The sequence below is a fragment of the Salmo trutta genome, chromosome 35 (assembly GCF_901001165.1).
Source record: "Salmo trutta chromosome 35, fSalTru1.1, whole genome shotgun sequence".
Lineage (NCBI taxonomy): Eukaryota > Metazoa > Chordata > Actinopteri > Salmoniformes > Salmonidae > Salmo > Salmo trutta.
In genome coordinates this window covers 13492840-13519780 of record NC_042991.1, presented here as the reverse complement: position 1 = coordinate 13519780, position 26941 = coordinate 13492840, and the positions used below count along the sequence as shown (strand labels likewise).

At 41.9% G+C, this 26941-nt stretch overlaps 2 protein-coding genes across 4 annotated transcripts in view; both read left to right on the top strand.

The window, feature by feature from the left end:
• The window catches only part of xrcc3 (X-ray repair complementing defective repair in Chinese hamster cells 3), a 30124-nt gene extending 29123 nt beyond the window's left edge, over positions 1-1001 (top strand). The window contains exon 7 of the mRNA XM_029733401.1: positions 808-1001. Coding sequence (XP_029589261.1) covers positions 808-931 — 124 coding nt within the window. The 3' untranslated portion in view covers positions 932-1001. The remainder of the gene's footprint in view (positions 1-807) is intronic.
• Positions 1002-1626: 625 nt separating this feature from the next.
• LOC115174652 (kinesin light chain 1) lies at positions 1627-23906 on the top strand. 3 transcript variants are annotated; one of them, XM_029733393.1, is made up of 15 exons: positions 1627-1778; positions 8892-8952; positions 9738-10017; positions 11039-11278; positions 12252-12327; positions 12702-12930; positions 13789-13876; positions 14694-14795; positions 15261-15434; positions 17221-17320; positions 17566-17612; positions 17783-17850; positions 18696-18804; positions 21444-21608; positions 23350-23906. In XM_029733393.1, coding segments are annotated over exons 1-15 (1854 nt in total). In that variant the 5' UTR covers positions 1627-1777; the 3' UTR covers positions 23464-23906. The 3 variants fall into 3 exon arrangements, with proteins under 3 accessions (XP_029589253.1, XP_029589254.1, XP_029589252.1); XM_029733392.1 differs by lacking the exon at positions 1627-1778 and adding an exon at positions 4935-7077; XM_029733394.1 differs by lacking the exon at positions 8892-8952.
• Positions 23907-26941: the final 3035 nt, after the last annotated feature.

The window sequence follows — 26941 nt, the reverse complement described above, 5'->3', positions numbered from 1 at the left end:
TATTGCCTTACATCTCTTATCCTACCTTATTTGCACATGCTGTATATACATTTTTCTACTGTATTATTGATTGTATGTTTGTTCATTCCATGTGTAACTCTGTGTTGTTGTATGTGTCGAACTGCTTTGCTTTATCTTGGCCAGGTCGCAGTTGCAAATGAGAACTTGTTCTCAACTAGCCTACCTGGTTAAATAAAGGTGAAATAAAAAAATAAAAGTATGGTATTAGGTGCCAGGTGCAGAGGTTTGAGTGTGTCAAAAATTGCAACACTGCTGGGTTTTTCACTCTCAATGTGTGTATCAAGAATGGCCAACCTGACACAACTGTGGGAAGCATTGGAGTCAACATGGGCCAGCATCCTTGTGGAACCCTTTCGACACCTTGTAGAGTCCATGTCCTGACGAATTGAAGCTGTTCTGGGGGCAACTCAATATTAGGAAGGTGTTCCTAATGTTTTGTACACTCAGTGTGTGTGTGTGTGTGTGTGTGTGTGTGTGTGTGTGTGTGTATATATGTATATAAGTCCTTTGTTGAACACATCGGGCAAATAGACACCAGTAGAACAGAGCTAAATGTTACAGTGCTGCAATGAGTTTTACTTCCTGTAATAAGACTATCTTGACTCTGTATTACCTGTGTATGATTGGAGGATCTTTGCAGTGTTAGACATACAATAGCATGGAGTTCTGAGAGAACAGAGTAAATGAACCAGTATGTGAGTCAGCTGTGTTTTCCTGTGCTGTGATGTACTTTACCCTGTACAGATCAGGTGAGTGCTGTATTTCCTGGGTTTTTTTTTAATACAGGTGTTTGAGGAGTGGAGCTTTGAGTGAAGAAGAAATCTCCATAAGGAACACAGATACTTCTATCACCCACAAGATTATGCCACAGGGACAATTCATGTTTAATGCAACAACGAACAGCAAATAGGCAGATGGAACATTGCTCTTTTTTAATCTACTTGAATGTGGTATGGAATAACAAGGAGTGCGTTTAAAAAATATATATATATATATTATTTTTTTTTACCTTTATTTTTCCAGGAAGTCCCATTGAGGTCAGAAGACCTCTTTTATGAGTGAGATCTGGCCAAGAGGGCAGCTCAATAAAAATCACAGGTATCATACACAGTACAGTAACATTAACTTGGCTAACTTTGCATACAAGTTCTGAATAATGTCTTATTTAAATGAGTTTGTATACTGTTTAATCTGTGCAGATGTTACTGAGACATATGTGGATCTCTTATGGATTAGGATATACTCAATAAGCATTCATTTGATTTGATTTGATAAACATATACATGATGTTAAGAAAAAGTGATTTATTAAAACTAATTTATACATTATAAGGAGGGAGATGAGAGGTTAATATAAAAGTATGTTGTCGTATATTCAGTAGATCAATTGATAGAGGCTGTATAGGTAAGCAATAAACTGTTAGTATACAAATAAGATACAAATAAGAACCCCAAAGGATTCCCACCGTGGCAATCACTTTGAACCCCAAATGGTTCCCATTTTTCTAGAGTGCGTTACATTGTAGCCTAAGGGATATTTAAGTCAAATTCAACGTACCTATGGGGGAGGGAGGGGGGATACAGGGCTGAGTTTGTGTGCACTTTGAATCCAGGGCAAATTTGAGCACGTAGCCGGAGTTTGTCGGACGATATACGCTATCGACTGGATCTTTTCCACATAACTGAATCGATGTCAAAGAGGCAAAACCGACGATACTCCGTGTTTTCAGTCGAAAGGAATCCACTCCACATTTAGAAGTAAGTGAATGTAGGCTACTTTGGCGTACCGGTAACTCACGTCGTTATGTGAATGTGTTTGCGCCTATACAGTTTGTAGTGGTCTCGATGAAGCTAGACGTTCGTCTGCTCATTATTTTATGATGTGCATGAAATTCCCTAGAAATAAAATGACACAAATATTTTCAGTAAGCATTCAGGTATAATGCATAATAATGCATTATAATGCCTACTTCTAAGGAGCAACATATTATGACCACTTTATAATGACTTATAATCAATCTCATAATGATCTGCTAAATAACAGCCAGTTTGGTTGAGAAATGTATTCATAGAGAGACAACGCAAGCCTTGTTATAAGACATTACATTTGAAGTCGGACGTTTACATACACTTAGGTTGGAGTCATAAAACTCAATATTTTTCAACCACTCCACAAATTTCTTGTTAACAAACTATAGTTTTGGCAAGTCGGTTAGGACATCTACTTTGTGCATGACACAAGTAATTTTTCCAACAATTGTTTACAGACAGATTATTTAACTTATAATTCACTGTATCACAATTCCAGTGGGTCAGAAGTTTACATACACTAAGTTGACTGTGCCTTTAAACAGCTTGGAAAATTCCAGAAAATGATGTCATGGCTTTAGAAGCTTCTGTTAGGCGAATTGACATCATTTGAGTCAATTGGAGGTGTACCAGTGGATGTATTTCAAGGCCTACCTTCAAACTCAGTGCCTCTTTGCTTGACATCATGGGAACATCAAAAGAAATCAGCCAAGACCTCAGAACAAAATTGTAGACCTCCAAAAGTCTGGTTCATCTTTGGGAGCAATTTTCAAATGCCTGAAGGTACCATGTTCATCTGTACAAACAATAGTACGCAAGTATAAACACCATGGGACCAGGTAGCCGTCATACCTGTCACTACTTCCGCCGAAGTCAGGTCCTCTCCTTGTTCGTGCGGCGCTCGGCGTCGCTGGTATTCTAGCCATCGTCGATCCACTTTTCATTTTCTATTTGTTTTGTCTTGTGTTTCCACACCTGGTTTCAATTCCCTCATTTATTTGTTGTGTATTTAACCCTCTGTTCTCCCCATGTCTTTGTGTGGGATTGTTTATTGTAGTGCTTGTGCACGTTCCCCGTTTGAGCACAACGGGTTATTTTGTGCCCATTTATCTTGTTGTTCTGGATGCCGTTGGTTTTGCTTAATAAATCTCTGGTTATTACCCAGTTCTGCTCTCTTGCGCCTGACTTCTCTGCCGCCAATTACGCACCCCGCTACAATACCGCTCAGGAAGGAGATGCGTTCTGTCTTCTAGAGATGAACGTAATTTGGTGCGAAAAGTGCAAATCAATCCCAGAACAACAGCAAAGGACCTTGTGAAGATGCTGGAGGAAACGGGTACAAAAGTATCCATATCCACAGTAAAACGAGTTCTATATCGACATAACCTGAAAGGCCGCTCAGCAAGGAAGAAGCCACTGCTCCAAAACCGCCTTAAAAAAGCCAGACAACAGTTTGCAACTGCACATGGGGACAAAGATCATACTTTTTGGAGAAATGTCCTCTGTTCTGATGAAACAAAAATAGAACTGTTTGGCCATAATGACCATCGTTATGTTTGGAGGAAAAAGGGGGAGGCTTGCAAGCCGAAAAACACCATCCCAACCGTGAAGAATGGGGGTGGCAGCATCATGCTTTGCTGCAGGTGTCACGGCTGTCGAAAGGAGCAGACCAAAGTGCAGCGTGGTTGTAGTTCCACATTTTTATTTAATCCGTGAAACTTTGCAATACATAAATATAACTGAATTGACAAAACAACAAACCGTGACGCAGAGAGAAACAAACACTACTCAAAATATAATAACCCACAAAACCCAGGAAGAAAAACCCCTACTTAAATATGATCTCCAATTAGAGACAACAAGGACCAGCTGCATCCAATTGGAGATCAACCCCCCCAAAAAAACATAGAAATGGAAAAAGTAGAACTTAAACATAGAAATACAAAACATAGAAAAACACAAAACACCCATGTCACACCCTGACCTACTCTACCATAGAAAATAACCTCTTACTATGGTCAGGACGTGACAGCAGGAGGGACTGGTGCACTTCACAAAATAGATGGCATCATGAGGCTGAAAAATTATGTGGATATACTGAAGAAACATCTCAAGACATCAGTCAGGAAGTTAAAGCTTGGTTGCAAATGGGTCTTCCATATGGACATTGACCCCAAGCATACTTCCGAAGTTGTGGCAAAATGGCTTAAGGACAACTAAGTCAAGGTATTGGAGTGGCCATCACAATGCCCTGACCTCAATCCTATAGAAAATATGTGGGCAGAACTGAAAAAGTGTGTGCGAGCAAGGAGGCCTACAAACCTGACCCAGTTACACCAGCTCTGTCAGAAGGAATGGGCCAAAATTCACCCAACTAATTGTGGGAAGCTTGTGGAAGGTTAGCCAAAAAGTTTGACCCAAGTAAAAAATTTAAAGGCAATGCTACCAAATACTAATTGAGTGTATGTAAACTTCTGACCCACTGGGAATGTGATGAAAGACATTAAAGCTTAAATAAATCATTCTCTCTACTATTATTCTGACATTTCACATTCTTAAAATAAAGTGGTGATCCTAACTGACCTAAGACTGGGAATTTTTACTAGGAATAAATGTCAGGAATTGTGAAAAACTGAGTTTAAATGTATTTGGCTAAGGTGTACGTAAACCTCCGACTTCAACTGTGTAACAAGTTATAAACCATCATACCTGGATAAAGTATTACCATATTTTAAAAGTATCAATATCTGATACAGGAAATAATATTCTGACAATAATATACAAATAGAAAGATACATATAGATCTATTCATGTCACGACCTCCGCCGAAGTCGGTCCCTCTCCTTGTTCGGGCGTCGTTTGGTGGTCAACGTCACCGGCCTTCTAGCCATCGCCGATCCACTTTTCATTTTCCATTTGTTTTGTCTTTGTCTTACACACCTGGTTTCAATCCCCCAATTACTTGTTCATTATTTACGCTCTGTTCCCCCATGGTGAGTAATTGTATGTAAGATGATCCGTTATGTGGGCTCGCTTTATTGTATTATATTTGTCTATTTTTGAGTAAATTACGTTTATTTACTCATATCTGCTGTCCTGCGCCTGACTCCTCTACACAAGCTACACACAGACCACATTACAATTCAAATAACCAAGTATTTTTCAATTCAGTTAAAAAAGTCTTCATCCCTGTTTTATATGCAGAGATGAAGGCCAAAATGTGTCTTTCTATTTGCCACCATTATATTACAAGTATTTCATTGACATTGCAAATAGACTATATAGTATACAGCACATAGCCTACATCAGGGATTTCCAACCCTGTTCCTGAGAGCTACCCTCCTGTATGTTTTCGCTCCGACCCCAGTTGTAACAAACCTGGTTCAGCTTATCAACTAGCTAATTATTAGAATCAGGTGAGCTAGATTGGGGTTGGAGTGAACCCTACTGGACGGTATCTCTCCAGGAACAGGATTGGAGATCTCTTCTCTACATTCTAGTAGCTTCCTGGCAGAAGTACCTATTTAGGAGATGCTTACAATGAACAACAGTGGTAAAGATCTCTTTCACCACTGTTTTCTTTGCATGTTCATTGAGTTAGGAACATTATTGGTTAGGTAAGGTGTCAAGGCACCTGTGTACAGTTTATATTATTCACATTGGAACCTGGACATATAATATATATATAATATAATTTTTATGACAGTAGTAAAGACTTGAAGTGTCATAAAAAAATGAACCCCTTCCCCAACTTAAACATTTTCATAATAACTTGCTGTGACTTCCTGTGTAATGCATGCATCTACTTGTGAGTTCCATTTATTCTGTACCATTGGGGAGAAAGAGTGGGTTGAGAACCAGAAATCAGAATCTTTGGTTCAATATTGAACAAGGTTACCAAAACGTGCACAGTGAATAAGGAATGATTTGTGGGAAAGCTATCTCCTCGAAACGAGGTTGGGGAATCTTTGTGTGTTTAGTAATGTAGCAGGTCTGATTCAATCCCTGTCACTCCATTCATTCAACCACCTCAAAGACAATTGGTGTACCGTTTTGTATGAGTCGAATAACTGTCTTTAGGCCAACACATAGCAGTGATCTAAGTGCCACACTATGATTGTACTAACCTAAATGATATTTGTGCTGTTTCACCAAATGAGCGAATTAATATAAACAATTGACCTTCATTGTTCATTCGAGGCGTACAGAATGAAACCAGTATAAAGATGTGAGACAAGACACTGAGTGTGCCCATCATGTATATTTTTATTTTTATTTAACTTTTATTTAACCAGGAAAAGACCCTTGAGGTTTTGTGAGGATCACCTGGCGAGATGTCAGGAGGAAGTAGTAAGCGTGTACACATAACACAAGAGCACAATACAATACATTAAAAACAATTACAATGGTCAATGACATGTTCTTCTATCAGAGCTTTAAACTCAGGCAGCGACACTCTCTCCTCCAGTTTAAAGTATTTTGTAGCTCGTATGAAATGTATAAGGGCCCGATCCCGACTTAAGAATGTATGCCTTTCCTACGCACTTCTCAGTATTTGGTATTCAGACTTACCTTATTTGGCTCTTCAGGTGTGGCTACCTTGCGCGTTCTGAATACATTTCATTCAACCGCTGAAAACCCTCCCACTTCCTGGCCAACAGATTATTAATTCAATGTGGTTTTCAGTATATTTACCTCAAGCCATCCCTTTTAATGCGGTGCACCTTTTAGTTTGAATTTTGTCGACACACTACAATATATTGAGAGTACAGGTTCAGAATATTAGGGATCAATTAAAGAAAACCGTCTAAATATATGCATGTTCGTCTCTGTTATAGCACCAATTGGTAGAGAATAAATTATGTAGATTATTTAGGTTTAGGAAGGTATTTATGAATCATAAAAACTGGTTTGGAGAGCTTTTACTCATGAAAGAAATTGACACATTCAGTTCTTCAACCCATGTTAAGGTTGGAAGATTATTGTACACATAATTATAATAGGGGGAATAGTGTACAATAGTAGCCTATTCCCTGGTCTATTGCCTGCACTATCTATGAAACTGTCTGATGACGCGGCCAAGTATTGCGCCATGGGTCGGTTTCAAACTGTTACGGCTTGGTCTGCGCTCCACTCCATTACGATTTAATTAGCCTACATTTCTTTTTTATATATTATTAACTGTTACTAATGATCCTCAGCAACAAGCACATGGCCATGACGGCGTTTACAGAGGAAGCAAATGAAGGTAAATTAAACAATATGGAATAATGATGTAGGCTATACCAACTGAAGGGAACTAACAGTAAATTGGCGGTTTAATGTGTTTGGATATTAGCCTACTGATTGTCAATACTGACATTTAACATGATATAAATAGGAGAGAGAGAAAGTCAGGGTAGCCTATAATAAAGACATTCGAGAATGCCCATCCCTGCAAGTTAAAAGGCCATACAATTTAAATTCTGCATAATGGCACAGGATTTCATAAACTTTACTGCTTCAGTTTGCTGCCATATGACTGGTTTCACATTCCCTTATCCAAACGGGTTACTCATTTATTACCTAGCTCGTATCAACTTGTAAATGACAGTGCATGGAGAATGGTGTAATTTCTATCGGAAGTAGATTATTTTTCCACTTTGAACCGGTATGTTCGCTAGACCTTATTCTGTAGACACAGCTCCACAGCTCCGCATTTATTCCATCCCCACCCAAAACGAATAGCGGGTGAATAGCATGCTATTCTCATGCCTTAGTTCAAGACTGACAGACGTTATGTTGTGTAACTAACATACTGTATCCGTTATATCGCAACCATTGTGTCAAATGCGTTGTACATCAGCTGTATAGTCTGAGTATGCACGGAGCTTTTCCCTCGAAGGCAGTTGCCTTGAACGTCACACGGTAGGTAGCTCGGGCCCTCCACTGTGCCTCAAGCCCAGGAGCACTCCCACTCATTCAAGAGGCGGTGTCCAGCTGTCCTAGTAACAGTTGGCATGGCACTCTTTGTTTTGGTGACTAATAGGCTATAGCCTAGAAACAGAGAAGACAATGTTATCTATTAGCCACCATGACTCTTACAATGGACTTCCGCTAACATTCTGGCACAGAGCAGCACCAGGATACTGTGGCTGTGTGATGTCACAACATCTATGAATGATGATAGCTCTATGTGTATTTATATCACAGATATCCACGTTAGGATATTCACATGCATCATTTTTTTTTAATGATGTGTATGGATTGGCTTCAATATGTGTTATCTCATATTTAATTCCATTGGTTCCATAAGTCATACAGGGTGTATATTAATCAATAATGTCTCAGGTATGTCTTTCACTATATTCCACTGATCTTATAGGACAATGAATAACAATATATTCCATCCGCGGTAATCAAATAGGACAACGTTTCATTTGCAGACTGCACATCCCTCCTCTTATGAAAGGTCTGTAGCAGCACCCTTCTCCGTCTCCACACAACACCCCCCCCCCCCCCCCTATTATGATGGACTCAAACCTCTGCCCCTAAATCATACTGGGAGGGGTTGTATAATAGCTGGGTCAGGCCATTGTTGTGGCCCGTCCACGGTGCCCATTCACAAAAGCATTCCTTGGGTTTAGCCAGCGACCCCTCTGCAGGGGGTCAGGGTACTATGGGAATATCTAATTTTAGCTGAGAACGAGACCGGGGTGAGCTTGAGATGACGAGTTTGGGACTCTGTGGGAGTTTGTGAGTGAGAGTCCATGGCTCTAAGATTGAGAGAGAGACAGAGAGAGTGTGTGTGTGTGTGTGTCTGTCTGTCTGTCTGTCTGTCTGTCTGTCTGTCTGTCTGTCTGTCTGTCTGTCTGTCTGTCTGTCTGTCTGTCTGTCTGCTTGTGCCTGAATGTGTGTGTCTGTGTGTTGTATTAGTATATGCACAATGTTTCATTGATTGCCGATCCAAATACTGTATTTAATTGGGTGTGTGTTAGTGCCATTTTAGTTTGCTGTCTTACTCATAGGGTGTGGCTAAGCTATGGACAAATCTTTCATCACACTACTTCATTGTGCTTACAGTGCCTCACATCAACACAGGATTAGGATCAGCGTCTCTCTGTCTCCCAATTCTCAGCTTAAGGTAGGTTTAACAAAATATTGCTGTTTTCAAGTTAAACTAAATACCCTGCTCTTGTTAACACGTTTAGGATTAATTTGTGTGTTCTCGCAGCCAAGAGAATATCATTTTATGGATTGACAACACAAGGGGAAAATAAAGAAGACAGTAGAATAACCACTGCCAAAATGAACTCTGATCACGTTACATTACACTTGGTGTGTGATAACGTTACTTCCTGGATTGATCATGTACAGCACTAACAGCCAACTGTTTTACATCAGGGGTATTCAAATCCAAACCTCAAGGTCCAGAGCACTACTACTTTCCTTTCTCTCAGAGATGCAGTCTTTTTTGGGGGGGGGGGCGCGTCACAGTATAGCATGCTGCACTCTCCTGGGTCCAAATCACATTGGGAAAAATATTTGACTGCATTACATTGAAATAACAGATGCCACACATCCTCATCATCACCAGGAAATGAAATGATTTTGTGTCTGACTTTCTCTCACAGATGTTTACCCAGGTGAGTGCAACATGCTGTGCAGTGTGCATAAAATACTGCATCTGTAGTTCATTCATTGATAAATGACATGGATTTCCCACAGATTCCACTCACCTGGTGTCCCAGGTCAGAATTAGTCCCAGATAAGAGGGGAAGGATGAAAACCAGCAGTGCTGCAGCCCTCGAAGCCCAGAGAAAATGGGGTTCTTCTACTACACAATCTATTTCTAATTGAATTGAATTAGGACCTAATCCCTCTTTTTTTCTCCATGTCCTCTCTTCCCCACCCTCCATCCCTCCCCAGGATGTATGAAAACGCACCCGCCTTGGTGGCACCGCAGAGGGTCTTGGGCGATCGTAAGACAACCCAGGAGGAGATGCTGGGCCAGACCAGGCAGGTGATCCAGGGGATGGAGGCCCTGAGACTAGAGCACCACTCTCTCCTGGAGGGCCTACTGGGGAGCCTCCACTGCCTGGAGGTGGAGGGGAGCCAGAACCACGAGGAGCCCAGTCCTGCCCAGGAGAAGGCCAGGGCCATCCGCCGCTCGCTGGACACCCTAGAGCTTGGGCTGGGCGAAGCGCAGGTCAGATACATTGAATTGTAATCATTGCAATTTGCAGATGAAGAACAGATGCTGCTGATGTAATACATGTCTGCAGGACAGAAACTTTCTTGACATTCGAAGGCAATCTCTTGTGTAGAAAAGTAAAACTCTTTATTCGATTGTTATGGTTATTCATGTGGCAGGAATAAAAAATGCACAAACACATTGTGGCTGTAGCAGCCTATGTGGGTGATGTGCAGGTCAGATGTCTATGGAACATTATATGCCAAAACTCTTAAGTTAATGTTTCAGTCTCTTAGTCAAAATCACGTGAGACTGCGCTCAGATTTTGGATCAAGAATATCTGTTTCTCATTCTTTGTCTAGCTTAACATTTGTGAGGAGGAGAAAGAGTTTTTCAATTTGTAGCTAGCCACTGTGTTTCCTGTTTCACTTCTGTTTTGCCTGATGGACCTGACCAAGGTCAGAGGTTAAGGGTACTGCTTGTGGCAGCTGGGGTAAGCTTTCTTTAGCTTAGAGCAATTAGCATAGTCTTGTCAGTATGTATCAAGTTAGGGTTGAGGTCATGTCATGGGAGGTCAAATGACACTTGCTTGCTATCAGCCACAGTAATGTAGCATTCAAAACTACTGGGAACTCGTAACTCAAAAATCTCTGACTTCCGACTTCAGTGCATTCAAGACAACTAGGAACTCTAAAAAAAACTAGCTCCAAGTGGGAAAAATAGTTTTGAACGGTCTTCCAACTCTGAATTTCAACTCAGGAACTCTGGGCTCTTTTCCGACTTTCTGACCTAAAGATCCCTGATGTCATGATTTGACCTCTTTTTTTCTGAGTTCCCAGTTGTCTTGAATAAACCATAAGGCAAGACATGGCACCCTAAGAAAAACCTATGCAGTTTCAGGTTAAAGGCCTATCTGGGTTTTCCCCCATAGAAATAGAAATACGAGAACGGACATTCCCAAAATGCAAGTGTGCTGGGTGGACTGGCGGCCATATTGTCTTTTCCAATAATTATTTTCCTACCTCCCCTTCCCCAGGTCTTGCTGGCCCTGTCGGCCCACCTTAGCATGGTGGAGGCGGAGAAGCAGAAGCTGCGTGCTCAGGTGAGGCAGCTGTGCCAGGAGAACCAGTGGCTGCGGGACGAGCTGGCAGGGGCACAGTGGAGGCTGCAGGAGAGCGAGCAGAGTGTGGCACAGCTGGAGGAGGAGAGGAAGCACCTGGAGTTCATGAGCTGCCTCCGGCGATATGACGACGACGGCGATGACCTTTCGTCCCCTGTGAGTCAATAGTCACCGCCACAGCACCACATTAGGATTCTCTTTTTTTTCATCATAGTTTATTTAGAGATTTTCAAGTGATTTCAAGTAAAACATAAATACATTTTATCAGATCAAAAACAAACTTACAGGCATTAATACACCCCATTTAGCCATCAGGAATTGTAAAAAAGAAATACGTATATTGCTAGACTAGTATAAACTTGCTCTCTCAGCATTCATTTAAAAAATACAAAAAACATTATTTAACTTGGCAAGTCAGTTAAGAACAAATTCTTATTTACAATGACAGCCTACCCAGGCCAAACCCAGATAACACACCTCTGGGACTCCCAATCACAGCCAGATGTGATACAGCCTGGATTTAAACCAGGGATTGCACTGACATGCTGTGCTTTAGACCGCTGCGCCACTCGGGAGCCATTGGGATTTAAGACCCTGCAAGCAGGGCAACATTTCCTAGATCATGTTTGAGAACTTTATACTCAAATGTAGGTCAGACAATATGATTAATGGTTTTTGGTGGCAGCAATGGGATCCATGCTATAACAGAAGGTACAGAAGAAGCCAGAGTTTCTGTCAAGGTACTAAAGAGGAGACTTTTGGAGACAAGCATGGGTTCAACAGTGCCACAGAATGTGTGAATGCCTGCCAAGCCAACAACGTTTGGTTCCCAGAACAATTAATCAATGTTACAGATAGCATTTTAGCATCTCTAACAACTTATTTTCTCCCAAAACCATTTCAGGACAGTCCAAAAATTGCAGGGTGATGACATGAACAGGGACGTTTTTCTTCCACATTGTCAATGTATCCAGAACATGAGTCACCTGATATGTTCTCATAAAGTTTTGTTGGGCTTTCTTCTCAGTCAGGCAGGAGTGGGAACTTTACCTCATGTTCTAGGAACAATTCTTGTTAGCTGTGTGTGTGCTAATGATAGTGATAATACAACCCTAGCTTTACTCACCAGGAAGAGATGGATTCCAGCAAGGAGACACTGGATGACCTCTTCCGCAATGACGAAGAGGAGAACCAGAGCCATGGCAGTAAGCACTGGGTGGGCAGGGGATTAGAGACCGGGATTATTACCGTAATCTAATCTAGAATCATCTGCAGTATCAGAATGGCCTACTATGTAGCTTTCAAACATTCTCTGGCACAGTGAAACACTAACAGTAACGGCAATGATAGTCACAAAATAAAAACAAAATAAACTTTTATTCCCCTAACGACAATAGTACAATTACTAATTGTTGTAATGGTGTTGGTGGTATTATTTTGTCAGTGGCACAAATTATTTGTTGCATGTATTAGAAGCTAGCAGCTAGCAAGCTAGTATTACTAGCTAGTAAACTAGCCGTAGCGATAATGGTTACAGTTTCTATGTCATTAAATAAGGTAGACTCCATATTCCATTCAGTTCAGCAGCACAGTAGCAACGTGGCGATGGCTGCCGCCAACCAGGGTGGCTACGAGATTCCAGACCGTCTACGTACGCTCCACAACCTGGTGATCCAGTACGCCTCACAGGGCCGCTACGAGGTGGCCGTGCCTCTCTGCAAACAGGCCCTGGAGGACCTGGAGAAGACCTCCGGACACGAGCACCCAGACGTGGCCACCATGCTTAACATTCTGGCCCTGGTCTACAGGTGAGCCCCGCGGGATGTCGGAGAAGATGATGACGGACCACAGGAACGATCCTGCGTTATATTCAGTTATGTTCTCCGATCAGATATTGTTCCACCAGTTTGATAAGAGTAAGACGGGATAGTGTTTGTAATGAAAAGAATCTGATCAGAGAACATAAAACATCATAGTGATGACAGCATAGGCCTATTGTCTTTACTACATTGAAGTTATGTATCCTTTCAATGAGTGTTCTTATGGTCTTCCAATCATATATGACTAAATATAAATATCAATATTTTCTTATTTTTTCCAAAACCAATTGGTCAACATTATGGTACCATCAATTTAGGATTATGTTACTTTAGAATAGACAACAGTTGACATGAGCTAAGTAATTGATCCAGTTTTATGCATTCCTCATGTAGGGGGCACCTGGCTTTCCCACAGTTGGCAATGGGCTAGCAGGTTCTAAACTTCAAAGAAGCAGTGGCTGCCAATAGAGTAAAAAGATCAGGTGTCAAATTTCAGTGTTGAAGCACATTATGATGCAGGAAGTTTATAAGGACATGGGCTCCGCCTTTTTGGAATAGCTGCCAGGCCCAATTGTTAGTTTTTTCTTCTGTCTGTATGATTTAGTGTGGAAATCCTACCTGCCAGCCACACCATTTCATTCAAAGCACGATCCACCAACTCTGCAGCCCAATCCCAGCCTAATGTTTCGGGTTTAACATGATAAATAGTCAGTTACTCTTCTCACATGATGGGGACCATTGTTGTTGTTGAAAACAGCCAAGCTCTGGCAACCCTAACCCTGGTTTTACCCTGAGGTTGCCATGGCGATACCCTAGTAACCAGGCCCTCCACCCCTCTCCTTCCAGGGACCAGAATAAGTGCAAAGAGGCAGCAAACCTTCTCAACGACTCGCTGGCGGTACGGGAGAGGACCCTTGGCAGGGACCACCCGGCGGTGAGTGTATGACCATCACTTTGTGTCTATATGTGTGTACGACCATCACTTTGTGTCTATATGTGTGTATGACCATCATTTTGTGTCTATGTGAGTGTATGACCATCACTTTGTGTCTATGTGAGTGTATGACCATCACTTTGTGTCTATGTGAGTGTATGACCATCACTTTGTGTCTATGTGAGTGTATGGCCATCACTTTGTGTCTATGTGAGTGTATGACCATCACTTTGTGTCTATGTGAGTGTATGGCCATCACTTTGTGTCTATGTGAGTGTTTGACCATCACTTTGTGTCTATGTGAGTGTATGGCCATCACTTTGTGTCTATGTGAGTGTATGGCCATCACTTTGTGTCTATGTGAGTGTATGGCCATCACTTTGTGTCTATGTGAGTGTATGGCCATCACTTTGTGTCTATGTGAGTGTATGACCATCACTTTGTGTCTATGTGAGTGTATGGCCATCACTTTGTGTCTATGTGAGTGTATGGCCATCACTTTGTGTCTATGTGAGTATATGGCCATCACTTTGTGTCTATGTGAGTGTATGGCCATCACTTTGTGTCTATGTGAGTGTATGACCATCACTTTGTGTCTATGTGAGTGTATGGCCATCACTTTGTGTCTATGTGTGTGTATGACCATCACTTTGTGTTTGTGCTTGTTTGTCCCTCACCCCACTGTTGTGTTGCTTACATACCTGCTTCCCCTTCCAATCCTAAGGCTGACAGCTACTAGTCAGTGTAGCTGTCATTGACCTAGCGGCTGTGTGAGTGTCACTGACCCTGTGGCTAATGTCCCCTACCCTCCTCTCAGGTGGCTGCTACACTCAACAACCTGGCTGTGCTTTATGGGAAGAGTGGGAGGTACAAAGACGCCGAGCAACTGTGTAAACGAGCGCTGGAGATTAGGGAGAAGGTGGGTCACTGTGTGTGTGTGTGTGTGTTTGTGTGTGTGTGTGTGTGTGTGTGTGTGTGTGTGTGTGTGTGTGTGTGTAAAAATTATAATAACACATGGATTTAACAGGTGACATCAATAAGGGATCATAGCGTTCACCTGGATTCACCTGGTCAGTCTATGTCATGAAAAGAGCAGTTCCTAATGTTTTGTACACTCAATGTATAATTTTTTTCTACTGGCACTGACCTGCTCTCAAGTTTATTGAGGAAAGGTAATGTACTTTATGTACTTACTATGACTTAAATATTTGGTTTTACCACCTAGCAATCTTAAGATGAATGCACTAACTGTAAGTCACTCTGGATAAGAGTGTCTCCTAAATGACTAAAATTTCGATGTAAACGGTGTGTGTGCCTGTGTGTCTGTGTTTATCTAAATAGCTCATCCTACCCTAAACTAAACTCCTAACCCCTATTGATTTAGATACTGGGTAAGGAGCATCCTGACGTGGCCAAGCAGCTGAACAACCTGGCCTTGCTGTGCCAGAACCAGGGGAAGTATGGAGAGGTGGAGCAGCACTACCAACGGGCCCTGGACATCTACCGGACCAGGCTTAGCCCCGATGACCCCAACATGGCTAAAACCAAGAATAAGCTGGTGAGAGACTGGTATCCTTTTCAGACTATTGAGCTGAGTTTTAATGGTCTGGCTTGGTTAAGCATCCGCCACAGTTGATAGAAGTGTGCTGGAATGATGAAAGGAAAATACCGGGACACTAGCATCTAGTCCCAAACAGAGCAGCTCACTGAATCTGCCTGGTGCCTGGGCTAGTACTCCATTTTGAAAGACCATGGCCGTTTCCAAACAACCCCTAGCCTCTACCCTCTTGGACATTGTACAGATGTGAAAAGATTGGATTAGTATAATAAGCCATATGGTGGATGTCCACGTAGCCAATCAGAGATCAGCCGTATTGCTTACATCTACAGTATCCATCCCTTTCAGATCTATAGATGTGCCTAGAGGGTAGGGGCTAATGGGTGTTTATGGATTGTGCCTAAATGAAGGTTCTAGTAATTCAACTGACCTGTATTTCATAGAGCCTCTCATTGACTGGTACATCACTGTCAAGTCAATAGTCTGTTGATAAATGCACAAGAACATAACAAATGGGTATCTGTAAAGCACTTTGTGACAATTGCCGATGTAAAAAGGGCTGTATAAAATACATTTGATTGATTGATTTGATTGACATAAAAAATGAAGTATTTTGTATAGAATTTGTTTCCTTGTCATATGTTTGGAATGTCGTTATTTCCACTCATGATGTCTTAATGATACACTACATGACCAAAAGTATGTGGACACCTGCTCATCGAACATCTCGTTCCAAAATCATGGGCATTTAGATGGAGTTGGTCCCCCCTTAGCTGCTATAACAGCCTGCACTCTTCTGGGAAGGCTTTCCACTAGATGTTGGAACATTACTACGGGGACTTGCTTCCATTCAGCCACAATACCATTAGTGAGGTCGGGCACTAATGTTGGGCGATTAGGCCTGGCTCGCAGTCGGCGTTCCAATTCATCCCAAAGGTATTCGATGGGGTTAAGGTCAGGGCTCTGTGCAGGACAGTGAAGTTCTTCCTCACTGATCTTGACAAACCATTTCTGCATGGACCTCACTTTGTGCATGGGGGCATTGTCATGCTGAAACAGAAAAGGGCCTTCCCCAAACTGTTGCCACAAAGTTGGAAGCACAGAATCATCTAGAATGTCATTGTATGCTGTAGCGTTAAGATTTCCCTTCACTGGAACTAAGGGGCCTAGCCAAACCAGAAAACGCTTTTCCACTGCTCCAGAGTCCAATGGCGACGAGCTCTACACCACTCCAGCTGACGCTTGGCATTGTGCATGGTGATCTTAGGCTTCTATGCAGCTGCCCGGCCATGGAAACCCACTTCATGAAGCTCCTGAAGAAACAGTTATTGTGGTGACATTGCTTCCAGAAGCAAATTTGGAACTCAGTAGTGAGTGTTGCAACTAAGGACAGACGATTTCTATGCGCTGCGCTCTTCAGAACTTGGCGGTCCCATTCTGTGAGTTTGTGTGGCCTACCACTTCACGGCTGAGCCGTTGTTGCTCCTCACATTTCCAATTCACAATAACAGCACATACAGTTGACCAGGGCAGCTCTAGCAGAGAAGAAATTTGACGAACTGACTTGTTGGAAAGGTGGCATCCTATGACGATGCCACGTTGAAAGTCACTGAGCTCGTCAGTGGGGCCATTCTACTGCCAATGTTTGTCTATGGAGATTTCATGGCTGTGTGCTCGATTTTATACACCTGTCAGCAACAGGTGTGGCTGAAATAGCCGAATCCACTAATTTGAAGGGATGTCCACATACACTATATATACAAAAGTATCTCCCTTCCTCTCTTAGGCCTCCTGTTACCTAAAGCAGGGGAAGTTTAAACAAGCCGAGGTGCTGTACAAAGAGATCCTAACCCATGCCCACAAGAAGGCAAGTGGTTATACAAATGGTAAGGACCCATCATTTACATCTTCCATTCAAGTTTTTATTGTGAAAACAGTCTGGAAATTTCCTCTAGTTCCCAGCCATACCTGGGATGAAATAGTACTTTAACTCTTTCAAATCCTTGAGGTGTGCTGTGTTTCGCTTAACCTGCATGCTGGATGGGTGGGTTTGCACTTTTGGGGCTATTCTATTGGTTCCATTACACCAGTTAACTTGTCTGTCTGTCTGTGTATTTACCTGTCGATACAGGGGAGGTCAAGTCCATCTGGATGCAGGCAGAGGAGAGGGAGGAACAGGTGAGCAACCTCAACCCCACAAATTTGATCAAATCTCATTTCACCTACTACAACCATAGTAAAAAATCGGCCCATACTGGACTATAACCTGCACAGCAACCAATGCTCCAACCAACTGAGCCATTGTTCACCATTCTCCTGTTGACAATCTTTAAATGTGTGCTTTTCAGGGCAGACAGAGAGAAGGCCTGTCTATAGGAGATCAAGGCAGCTGGGACAGAACTCGCAAAGTGGACAGGTCAGTCATCTCCGGGTTACGTTTCCACTAGGTACAGCTCTAGGATCAGCTTCCCCTCCCCTAATATCAACCTTAACCATTAGTGGGGAAAATACTAAACTGACTCAAGGTCAGCATCTAGAGGCAACTTTACCAAGAAGCCGATCCTAGATCGTATTTTTGTCTTTGTGTTGTTGTCTGTGCCCAAGAATGTTTGTACCTTGTTTTGTGCTGCTACCATGTTGTGCTTTTGCCATGTTGTGTTGCTACCATGTTGTTGTCATGTTGTGTTGTCATGTGTTGCTGCCATGCTATGTTGTTGTCTTAGGTCTCTCTTTATGTAGTGTTGTGTTGTCTCTCTTGTCGTGATGTGTGTTTTGTCCTATATTTTTATTTAATTTATTTTTATTTTTAATCCCAGCCCCCGTCCCCACAGGAGGCCTTTTGGCTTTTGGTAGGCCATCATTGTAAATAAGAATTTGTTCTTAATTGACTTGCCTAGTAAATTTAAAAAAAAAAAGATTCACCATCAATCCAGTAGATTTCTGACTGAGTATGCTGAATTTGCCCCTTGAGTCACTGATGTAAGGTCAGTTTCTCATTCTCCCTCCTTATGGTTAAGGTCAGGATTTGGGGCGGAAAAGCTGATCCTAGATCTGTGCCTAAGGCCGGGCAAATTCGTCCTACTCCATTAGGGTCATATTAGGCATGAAATGAAAGAAAACAGGCCGAAACGTGGAAGGAATACCTGAAATTGTCCAACAAGAAGAACTTGTTTTAGTTTTCTGTTGCAAAAGGTTTTGCCAAGGTGTACACTAATGAATATTACCTGGCTTACACAACCCCTGACCTTTGACCCTGTGCAGTGCCACCATTACCAGCACCCTGAGGAACTTGGGAGCCCTCTACAGGCGGCAGGGCAAACTGAAGGCAGCAGAGACAGTGGAGGCGGCGGCCATTCACACCCCTAACCAAGTGGGTCCGGTCTGCATTTAAAAATATATATATTTTATTAACTTAATATAATTGTTTTATTTAACTTTTATTATTATTTGTTTTATTTATTTTTACAGTTTTGATTTTAAAAAGGCAAGTGCTCAGTAAAGTATGTATTGTATAAAATTCCTATATAGATCAAATCAAATTTTATTTGTAACATACACCTGGTTAGCAGATGTTATTGCGAGTGTAGCGAAATGCTTAAGCGTCTAGATCGGACAGTGCAGCAGTATCTAACAGGTAATATCTAACAATTCCACAACAAAAACTAATATCTACCAAATTCCACAACAAAACCTAATACACAATCTAATAAACGTAACCTTTATTTAACAAGTCGGTTAAGAATAAATTCTCATTTACAATGACGGCCTACGTAAAGGAAAGGGATAAGAATATATAAGTATAAAATATATGGATGAGCAGTGACAGATTGGCTAAGATGCAATAGATAGTAAAGAATAGATAGTGAAGGATAGAGTGTATATACATATGAGATGAGTAATGCGAGATATGTAAACATTCTTAAAGTGGCATTATTAAAGTGACTAGTGTTCCATTTATTAAAGTGGCAAATGATATCAAGTCTGTAGGTAGGCATCCGCCTCTCTGTGCTAGTGATGGCTGTTTAACAATCTGATGGCCTTGAGATAGGAGCTGTTTTTCAATCTCTCTGTCCCAGCTTTGATGCACCTGTACTGACCTCGCCTTTTGGATGGAAGTGGGATGAACAGACAGTGGCTCGCTTGGTTATTGTCCTTGATGATCTTTTTGCCTTCCTGTCTCATCGTTGTTGATAATCATGCCTATCACTGTTGTGTTGTCTGCAAACTTGGTGATTGAGTTGGAGGCGTGCATGGCCATGCAGTCATGGGTGAACATGGAGTACAGGAGGGGGCTGAGAACGCACCCTTGTGGGGCCCCAGTGTTGAGGATCAATGTTGTTTTCCTACCTTCACCACCTGGGGGCGGCCCGTCAGGAAGTCCAGGATCCAGTTGCACAGGCAGGGGTCAAGACCCAGGGACTCAAGCTTGATGATGAGTTTGGAGGGTTTGTTGAATGCTGAGCTGTAGTCAATGGACAGCAATCTTACATAGGTATTCCTCTTGTCCAGATGGGATAGGGCAGTGTGTAGTGTGATGGTGATTGCATCGTCTGTGTACCTATTGGGGTGGTGAGCAAATTTAAGTGCGTCTAGGGTGACAGATGAGGTGATATGATCCTTGACTAGTCTTTCAAAGCACTTCATGATGACAGAAGTGAGTGCGATGGGGCGATGGTTCATTTAGCTCAGTTACCTTGGCCTCCATTGTTCCTGTTCCCAAGAAAGCCATCTTGAAGCATGTGGGGACAGCAGACTGGGATAGGGAATGATTGAATATGTCCGTAAACACACCAGCCAGCTGGTCTGCGCATGCTCTGAGGACGCGGCAAGTAATGCCGTCTGGGCCGGCAGCCTTGCGAGGGTTAACACGTTTAAATGTTTTACTCACGTCGGTCACGAAGAAGGAGAACCCACAGTCTTTGGTAGCGGTTCGCGTCGGTGGCACTGTATTGTCCTCAAAGCACGCAAAGAAGTTGTTTAATTTGTCTGGAAGCAAGACATCGAGGTCCGCGACGGGGCTGGTTTTCTTTTTGTAATCCGGAGGGAATAACTACACTGTTTGTATTCGGCCATATTCTGTGTTGCCTTGCCATGGTTAAATGCGGTTGTACGTGCTTTCAGTTTTGCGCGAATGCTGCCATCAATCCCCGGTTTCTGGTTACGGAAGGTTTTAATAGTCACAGTGGGTACAACATCTCCTTCCTTATAAACTCGCTCACCAAGTTAGCGTATACGTCAGTGTTTTTTGCTGAGGCTACCCGGAACATATCCCAGTCCACGTGACCAAAGCAATCTTGAAGCATGGAATCCGATTGGTCAGACCAGCGTTGGATTGACCTAAGCACGGGCACTTCCTGTTTTAGTTTCTGCCTATAGGAGGGGAGCAACAAGATGGAATCATGGTTAGATTTGCCAAAAGGAGGGTGGGGGGAGGGTCTTGTATGCGTCGCGGAAGTTAGAGTAGCAATGGTCGAGCGTTACTCGCTCATGGACTGCAATAGATATGCTGATCGAATTTAGGTAGCCTTGTTCTCAAATAACCTTTGTTAAAATCCCCAGCTACAATAAATGCAGCCTCAGGATATATGGTTTCCAGTTTGCTTAAAGTCCAGTGAAGTTCATTGATGGCCATCTTGGTATCCGCTTACGGGGCGATATACACGGCTGTGACAATAACGGAGGAGAGTTCTCTTGGGAGATAATGCGGTCGGCATTTGATTGTGAGGAATGATCATATACATACAACCGTAACCACTTACAAGTAGCAAACGAGTTCACCCGCAAGTGACTAATTAATACCAATGAAATGTGAAGGTTTAGGAAATACCTGGCCAGGGAATGGCCAGGATGTGTTTATCCTCCCACACTTAGTAGTATTGCTGTGTGTTTCCATGTTGTATGTGTTCATGTGATGTGTGTGTGTTTGTGCATTCGTGTGTATGCATGCTTTTGCATTACGGCCTGCTTATGCAATCATGGGTTCATCTGTGTGTGTGTGTGTGTGTATAGGGCCAGAAGTGGAGTGTTCTAGCTGCCGAGGCCTCCAGCAACAGTACGGCCATGGAGATCCAATGCAGCAGTAGTGAGAGCCTGACCTCTGAGGTGATCACAGTGAAGTACGACAGTGGCCTACACGGGGGAGAGGAGGTCCGCCTCAGTCTGGAATGGAATGGGGTGAGGAAGAGCACAGCTCTCTACCATTCCATTCAATCTATTACAGCCATTTATTACTATGAGCTGTGCTGGCCTTCAGGCAGAGTTCCTCTGTCCTGTGTCTGTGTTCTTTTGCCCATCTTAATCTTTTATTTTTATTGGCCAGTCTGAGATATGGCTTTTTTTAAGCAACTCTGCCTATAAGTCCAGCATCCCGGAGTCGCCTCTTCACTGTTGACGTTGAGACTGGTGTTTTGCGGGTACTATTTAATGAAGCTGCCAGTTGAGGACTTGTGAGGCGTCTGTTTCTCAAACTAGAATCTCTAATGTACTTGTCCTCTTGCTCAGTTGTACACCGGGGCCTCCCACTCCTCTTTCTATTCTGGTTAGAGCCAGTTTGCGCTGTTCTGTGAAGGGAGTAGTACACAGCGTTGTACGAGATCTTCAGTTTCTTGGCAATTTCTCGCATGGAATAGCCTTCATTTCTCAGAACAAGAATTGACTGACTAGTTTCAGAATAAAGTTATTTGTTTCTGGCCATTTTGAACCTGTAATCGAACCCACAAATGCTGATTCTCCAGATACTCAACTAGTCTAAAGAAGGCCAGTTTTATTGCTTCTTTAATCAGCAAAACAGTTTTCAGCTGTGCTAACATAATTGCAAAGGGTTTTCTAATGCTCAATTAGCCTTTTAAAATTATAAACTTGGATTAGCTAACACAATGTGCCATTGGAACACAGGAGTGATGGTTGCTGATAATGGGCCTCTGTACGCCTATGTAGATATTCCATTGAAAATCAGCCGTTTACAGCTACAATACTCATTTACAACATTAACAATGTCTACACTGTATTTCTGATCAATTTGATGTTATTTTAATGGACAATTTTTTTTGCTTTTCTTTCAAAAACAAGGACATTTCTAAGTGACCCCAAACTTTTGAACGGTAGTGTAGGTATTACAGACTCAGTCAGGGAGAGGTTGAAAATGTCAGTGAAGACAGCGGTGGCTTGTTGTGTCATTTTAAAATCGGGGGACGGGCTCATTGTAATGGCTGGAACAGAATTAATATAACAGTATCAAAGACATTAATTTCATTCATTCCATTCCAGCTCTACTATGAGCTGCTCTCCCTTCAACTGCTCTAATTTTGCTATTTGGTTTAAATCTAGATCGTCCTGCTTAGGCTGTGTTTACAAAGGCAGGGAAATTCTGATCTGTTTTTCACTAATTGGGCTTTTGATCAGCTGTGAAAAAGATCTGATGTGAAAAAATCTGATGTGATTGGTCAAAAGACCAATTATTGGAAAAAATATCAGAATTGGGCAGCCTGTGTAAACGCTTAGTCTATAAAAGTATGTGCTGCAGTTGATTGCCTACAGTGTGACTGTATAGCCCTACCCAGACTACGCATGAGTGTATATGTACATGTATACAGACAATTGGGCCTGTGTGTGTATATGTGTGTTTGTGTGTGTAAGTATGTGCCACAGGAGGTTGGTGGCACCTTAATTGGGGAGGACGGGCTCGTGGTAATGACTGGAGTGGAACGGTATCAAATACATCAAACACATGGTTTGATGCCATTCCATTCACTCCGTTTCAGCCATTACTATGAGCCATCCTCCCCTCAGCAGCCCCCACTGGTGTGTGTGTGTTTGTGTCTGTACAAGCATGTGCGTGTGTTGTGTATGAGCAGTTGCATGCGTACATGTGGGTGAGGATGTGTGTGTAACTCTCCCTTGCTCTCTCTCCCCGTAGGATGACCGTGGCTCCCTGGAGAGAAGCAGCTCCTTCAGTAAGCTGCGTGCCTCCATCCGACGGAGCAGCGAGAAGCTCGTCCGCCGACTGAAGAGGGACAAAAACCCTGGCTAACCAGTCGCAAGTCTGACTAGGCTTCACAGTTCACATCCTTGCCACAACAGAGGGCGGGGCAGTGGGCATGTATGGTGCACCAAGGCCCAGGCCTTAATTTAACAATGCCTAACCCCTAACCCCCAGGCACTTGTAGATCTGAAAGCATTGGAAAGGTATAAACAATATACAACCTAGTGGGGGAAAAAGCAGGGACATATTGCTAAATTCAATACTTTCTGAAATACAGTGATTATGCGCCTAGGCTGTGGTTGTTTCAAACGGAACCCCATTGTCTTACATCAGATAGCGTAACTTTTGTTTGCACTGATCGGTAGAGGGACTAACAGTCGAAGAAGTAGGAGTGGCGCCACCTGTTGAAAGACAATGACTGAATCCTAGCCCTTAGCTACCATTTGTTGGTACTCTTTTGATTCCCTTTCAACATGACTGAACTGAACAAAGCTGGAGATGGAACGCTTGGACTCACTTAGATAATTAATTTGATGATACAGCAGTAGCAATACAAGGATATAACATCTATAGAAGAGAGAGAAATGCTTAGGTGTTGCTGTATCCCTGTAATGCTTGGAGAAGATCTTATGTCAAGTGTTATTGAAGTGTTGTGGTTGCAGGTTCACTTGGCACATTTAAAGCATTTTCTTTTGGGATGTTGCTATAGACCACCAAGTGCTAACAGTCAGTATCTAAATAATATGTGTGAAATGCTTGATAGCGTATGTGATGTAAACAGAGGTCTACTTCCTTGGGGACCTGAATATTGACTGGTTTTCATCAAGCTGTCCACTCAAGAGGAAGCTTCTCACTGTAACCAGTGCCTAAGGTGTTTACAAACACTACAGGAACAAGATCATCCACATGTATCGATTACATTTTTACTATTACTGTAGAACTTTGTTCTAAAGCTGTATACATACCCATTGGGTGCAGTGATCAAAATATAGTGGCTTTATCCAGGAAAGCCAAAGTTCCAAAAACTGGGCCTAAAATAGTGTATAAGAGATCATACAAAAGATTTTGCTGTGACTTATGTGGATGATGTTAAAAATATATGTTGGTCTGATGTGTTTAATAAGGAGCATCCCGATGCTGCACTTGATTAACTTATTAAATTGTTTCTTCCAAATATTGATAAACATGCACCTGTTATTAAGAAACTGACTGTTAGAACTGTTAAGGCTCCATGGATTAATGAGGAATTGAAAAACTGTATGGTTGAAAGAGATGGGGCAAAAGGAGTGGCTAATACGTTTTGGCTGCATATCTGACTGGCTGACTTACTGCAAATTGAGAAATTATGTGACTAAAATCAACAAAAAGAAGAAGAAACTGTTATATGAAACCAAGATCAAGAATTGACGGAAAAAACATGAGTACTTTAAATTAAATTATGGGCAGAAAGACAAATTCAACTCCATCTTTCATAGAATTAGATGGCTTATTCATCACAAAACCATTTGATGTTGCCAATTATTTGAATGATTACTTCTTTGGTAAAGTGGGCAAACTTAGGCAGGAAATGCCAACAACAGTGAGCCATTGTATTCATGCATTAAAAAAACAAATAATGAAAGAAAAGCATTGCAAGTTTGGAAAAATGTTTAAAAATGATCATTATCGATCAATAATGACAAACCTCCTGGCATTGACAACTTAGATGGAAATCAACTGAGGATGGTAGCTGACTCTACAGACATTCCTATCTGTCATATCTTTAATCTGAGTCTAGATGAAAGTCTTTGTCCTCAGGCCTGGAGGGAAGCCAAAGTCATTCCGCTACCCAAGAGTGGTAAAGCTGCCTTTACTGGTTCTAACAGCAGACCTATAAGCTTGCTGCCAGCTCTTAGCAAACTGTTGGAAAAAATTGTTTGACCAAATACAATGCTATTTCTCTGTAAAAAAATGAACAGACTTTCATGAGAAGGGCACTCTATGTACTGCACTGACACAAATTACTAATGATTGGTTGAAAGAAATGTATAATAAGACTGTGGGAGCTGTACTGTTAGATTTCAGTGCAGCCTTTGATATTATTGACCATAACCTGTTGTGGAAAAAACTTGTGTTATGGCTTTTCAACCTCTGCCATAACTGAAATCAAAGGGTTTTCTTTAATGGAAGCTTCTCTATTGTCAAACATGTAAAATGTGATGTACCGCAGGGCAGCTCTGTAGGCCCTCTCCTCTTTTCTATTTTTACCAATGACCTGCCACTGGCATTAAACAAAGTATGTGTGTTCATGTATTTATTTATTTCACCTTTATTTGTATGTATGTTGATGATTCAACCATATACGCATCAGCAACCACAGCTGATGAAGTCACTGAAACCCTTAAAGAGTTTCAGTCTGTTTTGGAATGGGTGGCCAGTAATAAACTGGTCCTGAACATCTCTAAAACTAAAAGCATTGTACTTGGTACAAATCATTCCCTAAGTTTTCGACCTTAGCTGAATAAGGTAATGAATGGTGTGGCTTTCAACAAGTTGAGGAAACTAAATTAATTGGCATTACCTTAGATTGTAAACTGTCATGGTCAAAACATAGATTCAACGGTTGTAAAGATGGAGAAAGGTCTGTCCGTAGTAAAGAGATGCTCTGCTTTTTTGACACCACACTCCAAAAAGAATGTTCTGCAGGCCCTAGTTTTGTCTTATCTTGATTATTGTCCAGTTGTGTGGTCGAGTGCTGCAAGGAAAGACCTAGTTAAATTGCAGCTGGCCCAGAACAGAGCGGCACGTTTTGCTCTTCATTGTAATCAGAGGGCTGATATAAATACTATGCATGCCAATCTCTCTTGGCTAAGAGTTGAGGAGAGACTGACTGCATCACTTCTTATTTTTATAAGAAACATTGTGTTTGCATAGTCAACTTACACACAGCTCTGACACACACTTACCCCACCAGACATGCAACCAGGGGTCTTTTCACAGTCCTCAAATACAGAACAAATTCAAGAAAGTGTACAGTATTATATAGAGACATTATTGCATGGAACGCCATTCCATCTTGTATTGCTCAAATAAACAAAACTGTTTTAAAAAAAATAATAATAATAAAATAAAGCAACACCTCACAGCACCTCTCCCCTATTTGACCTAGATAGTTTGTGTGTATGTATTGATATGTAGGCTACATGTGCCTTTAAAAATTAAATTGATGTAGTTCTGTCCTTGAGCTGTTGTTGTCTATTAATGTTCTGTATTATGTCATGTTTCATGTGGACCCCAGGAAGAGTAGATGCTGCTTTTGCAACAGCTAATGGGGATCCTAATAAAATACACCACATACTGACTGGTTTTCTGATCTACGCCCCTACCTTGTATTCCCAGTCATGTGAAATACATTGATTAGGGTCTAATTTATTTATTTCAATTGACGGATTTCCTTATAGGAACTTTAACTCAGTAAAATCTTTGAAACCGTTGCATTCTGTGTTTATATTTTTGTTCAGTGTAGAAGAGCACCGGCTTTAACAGG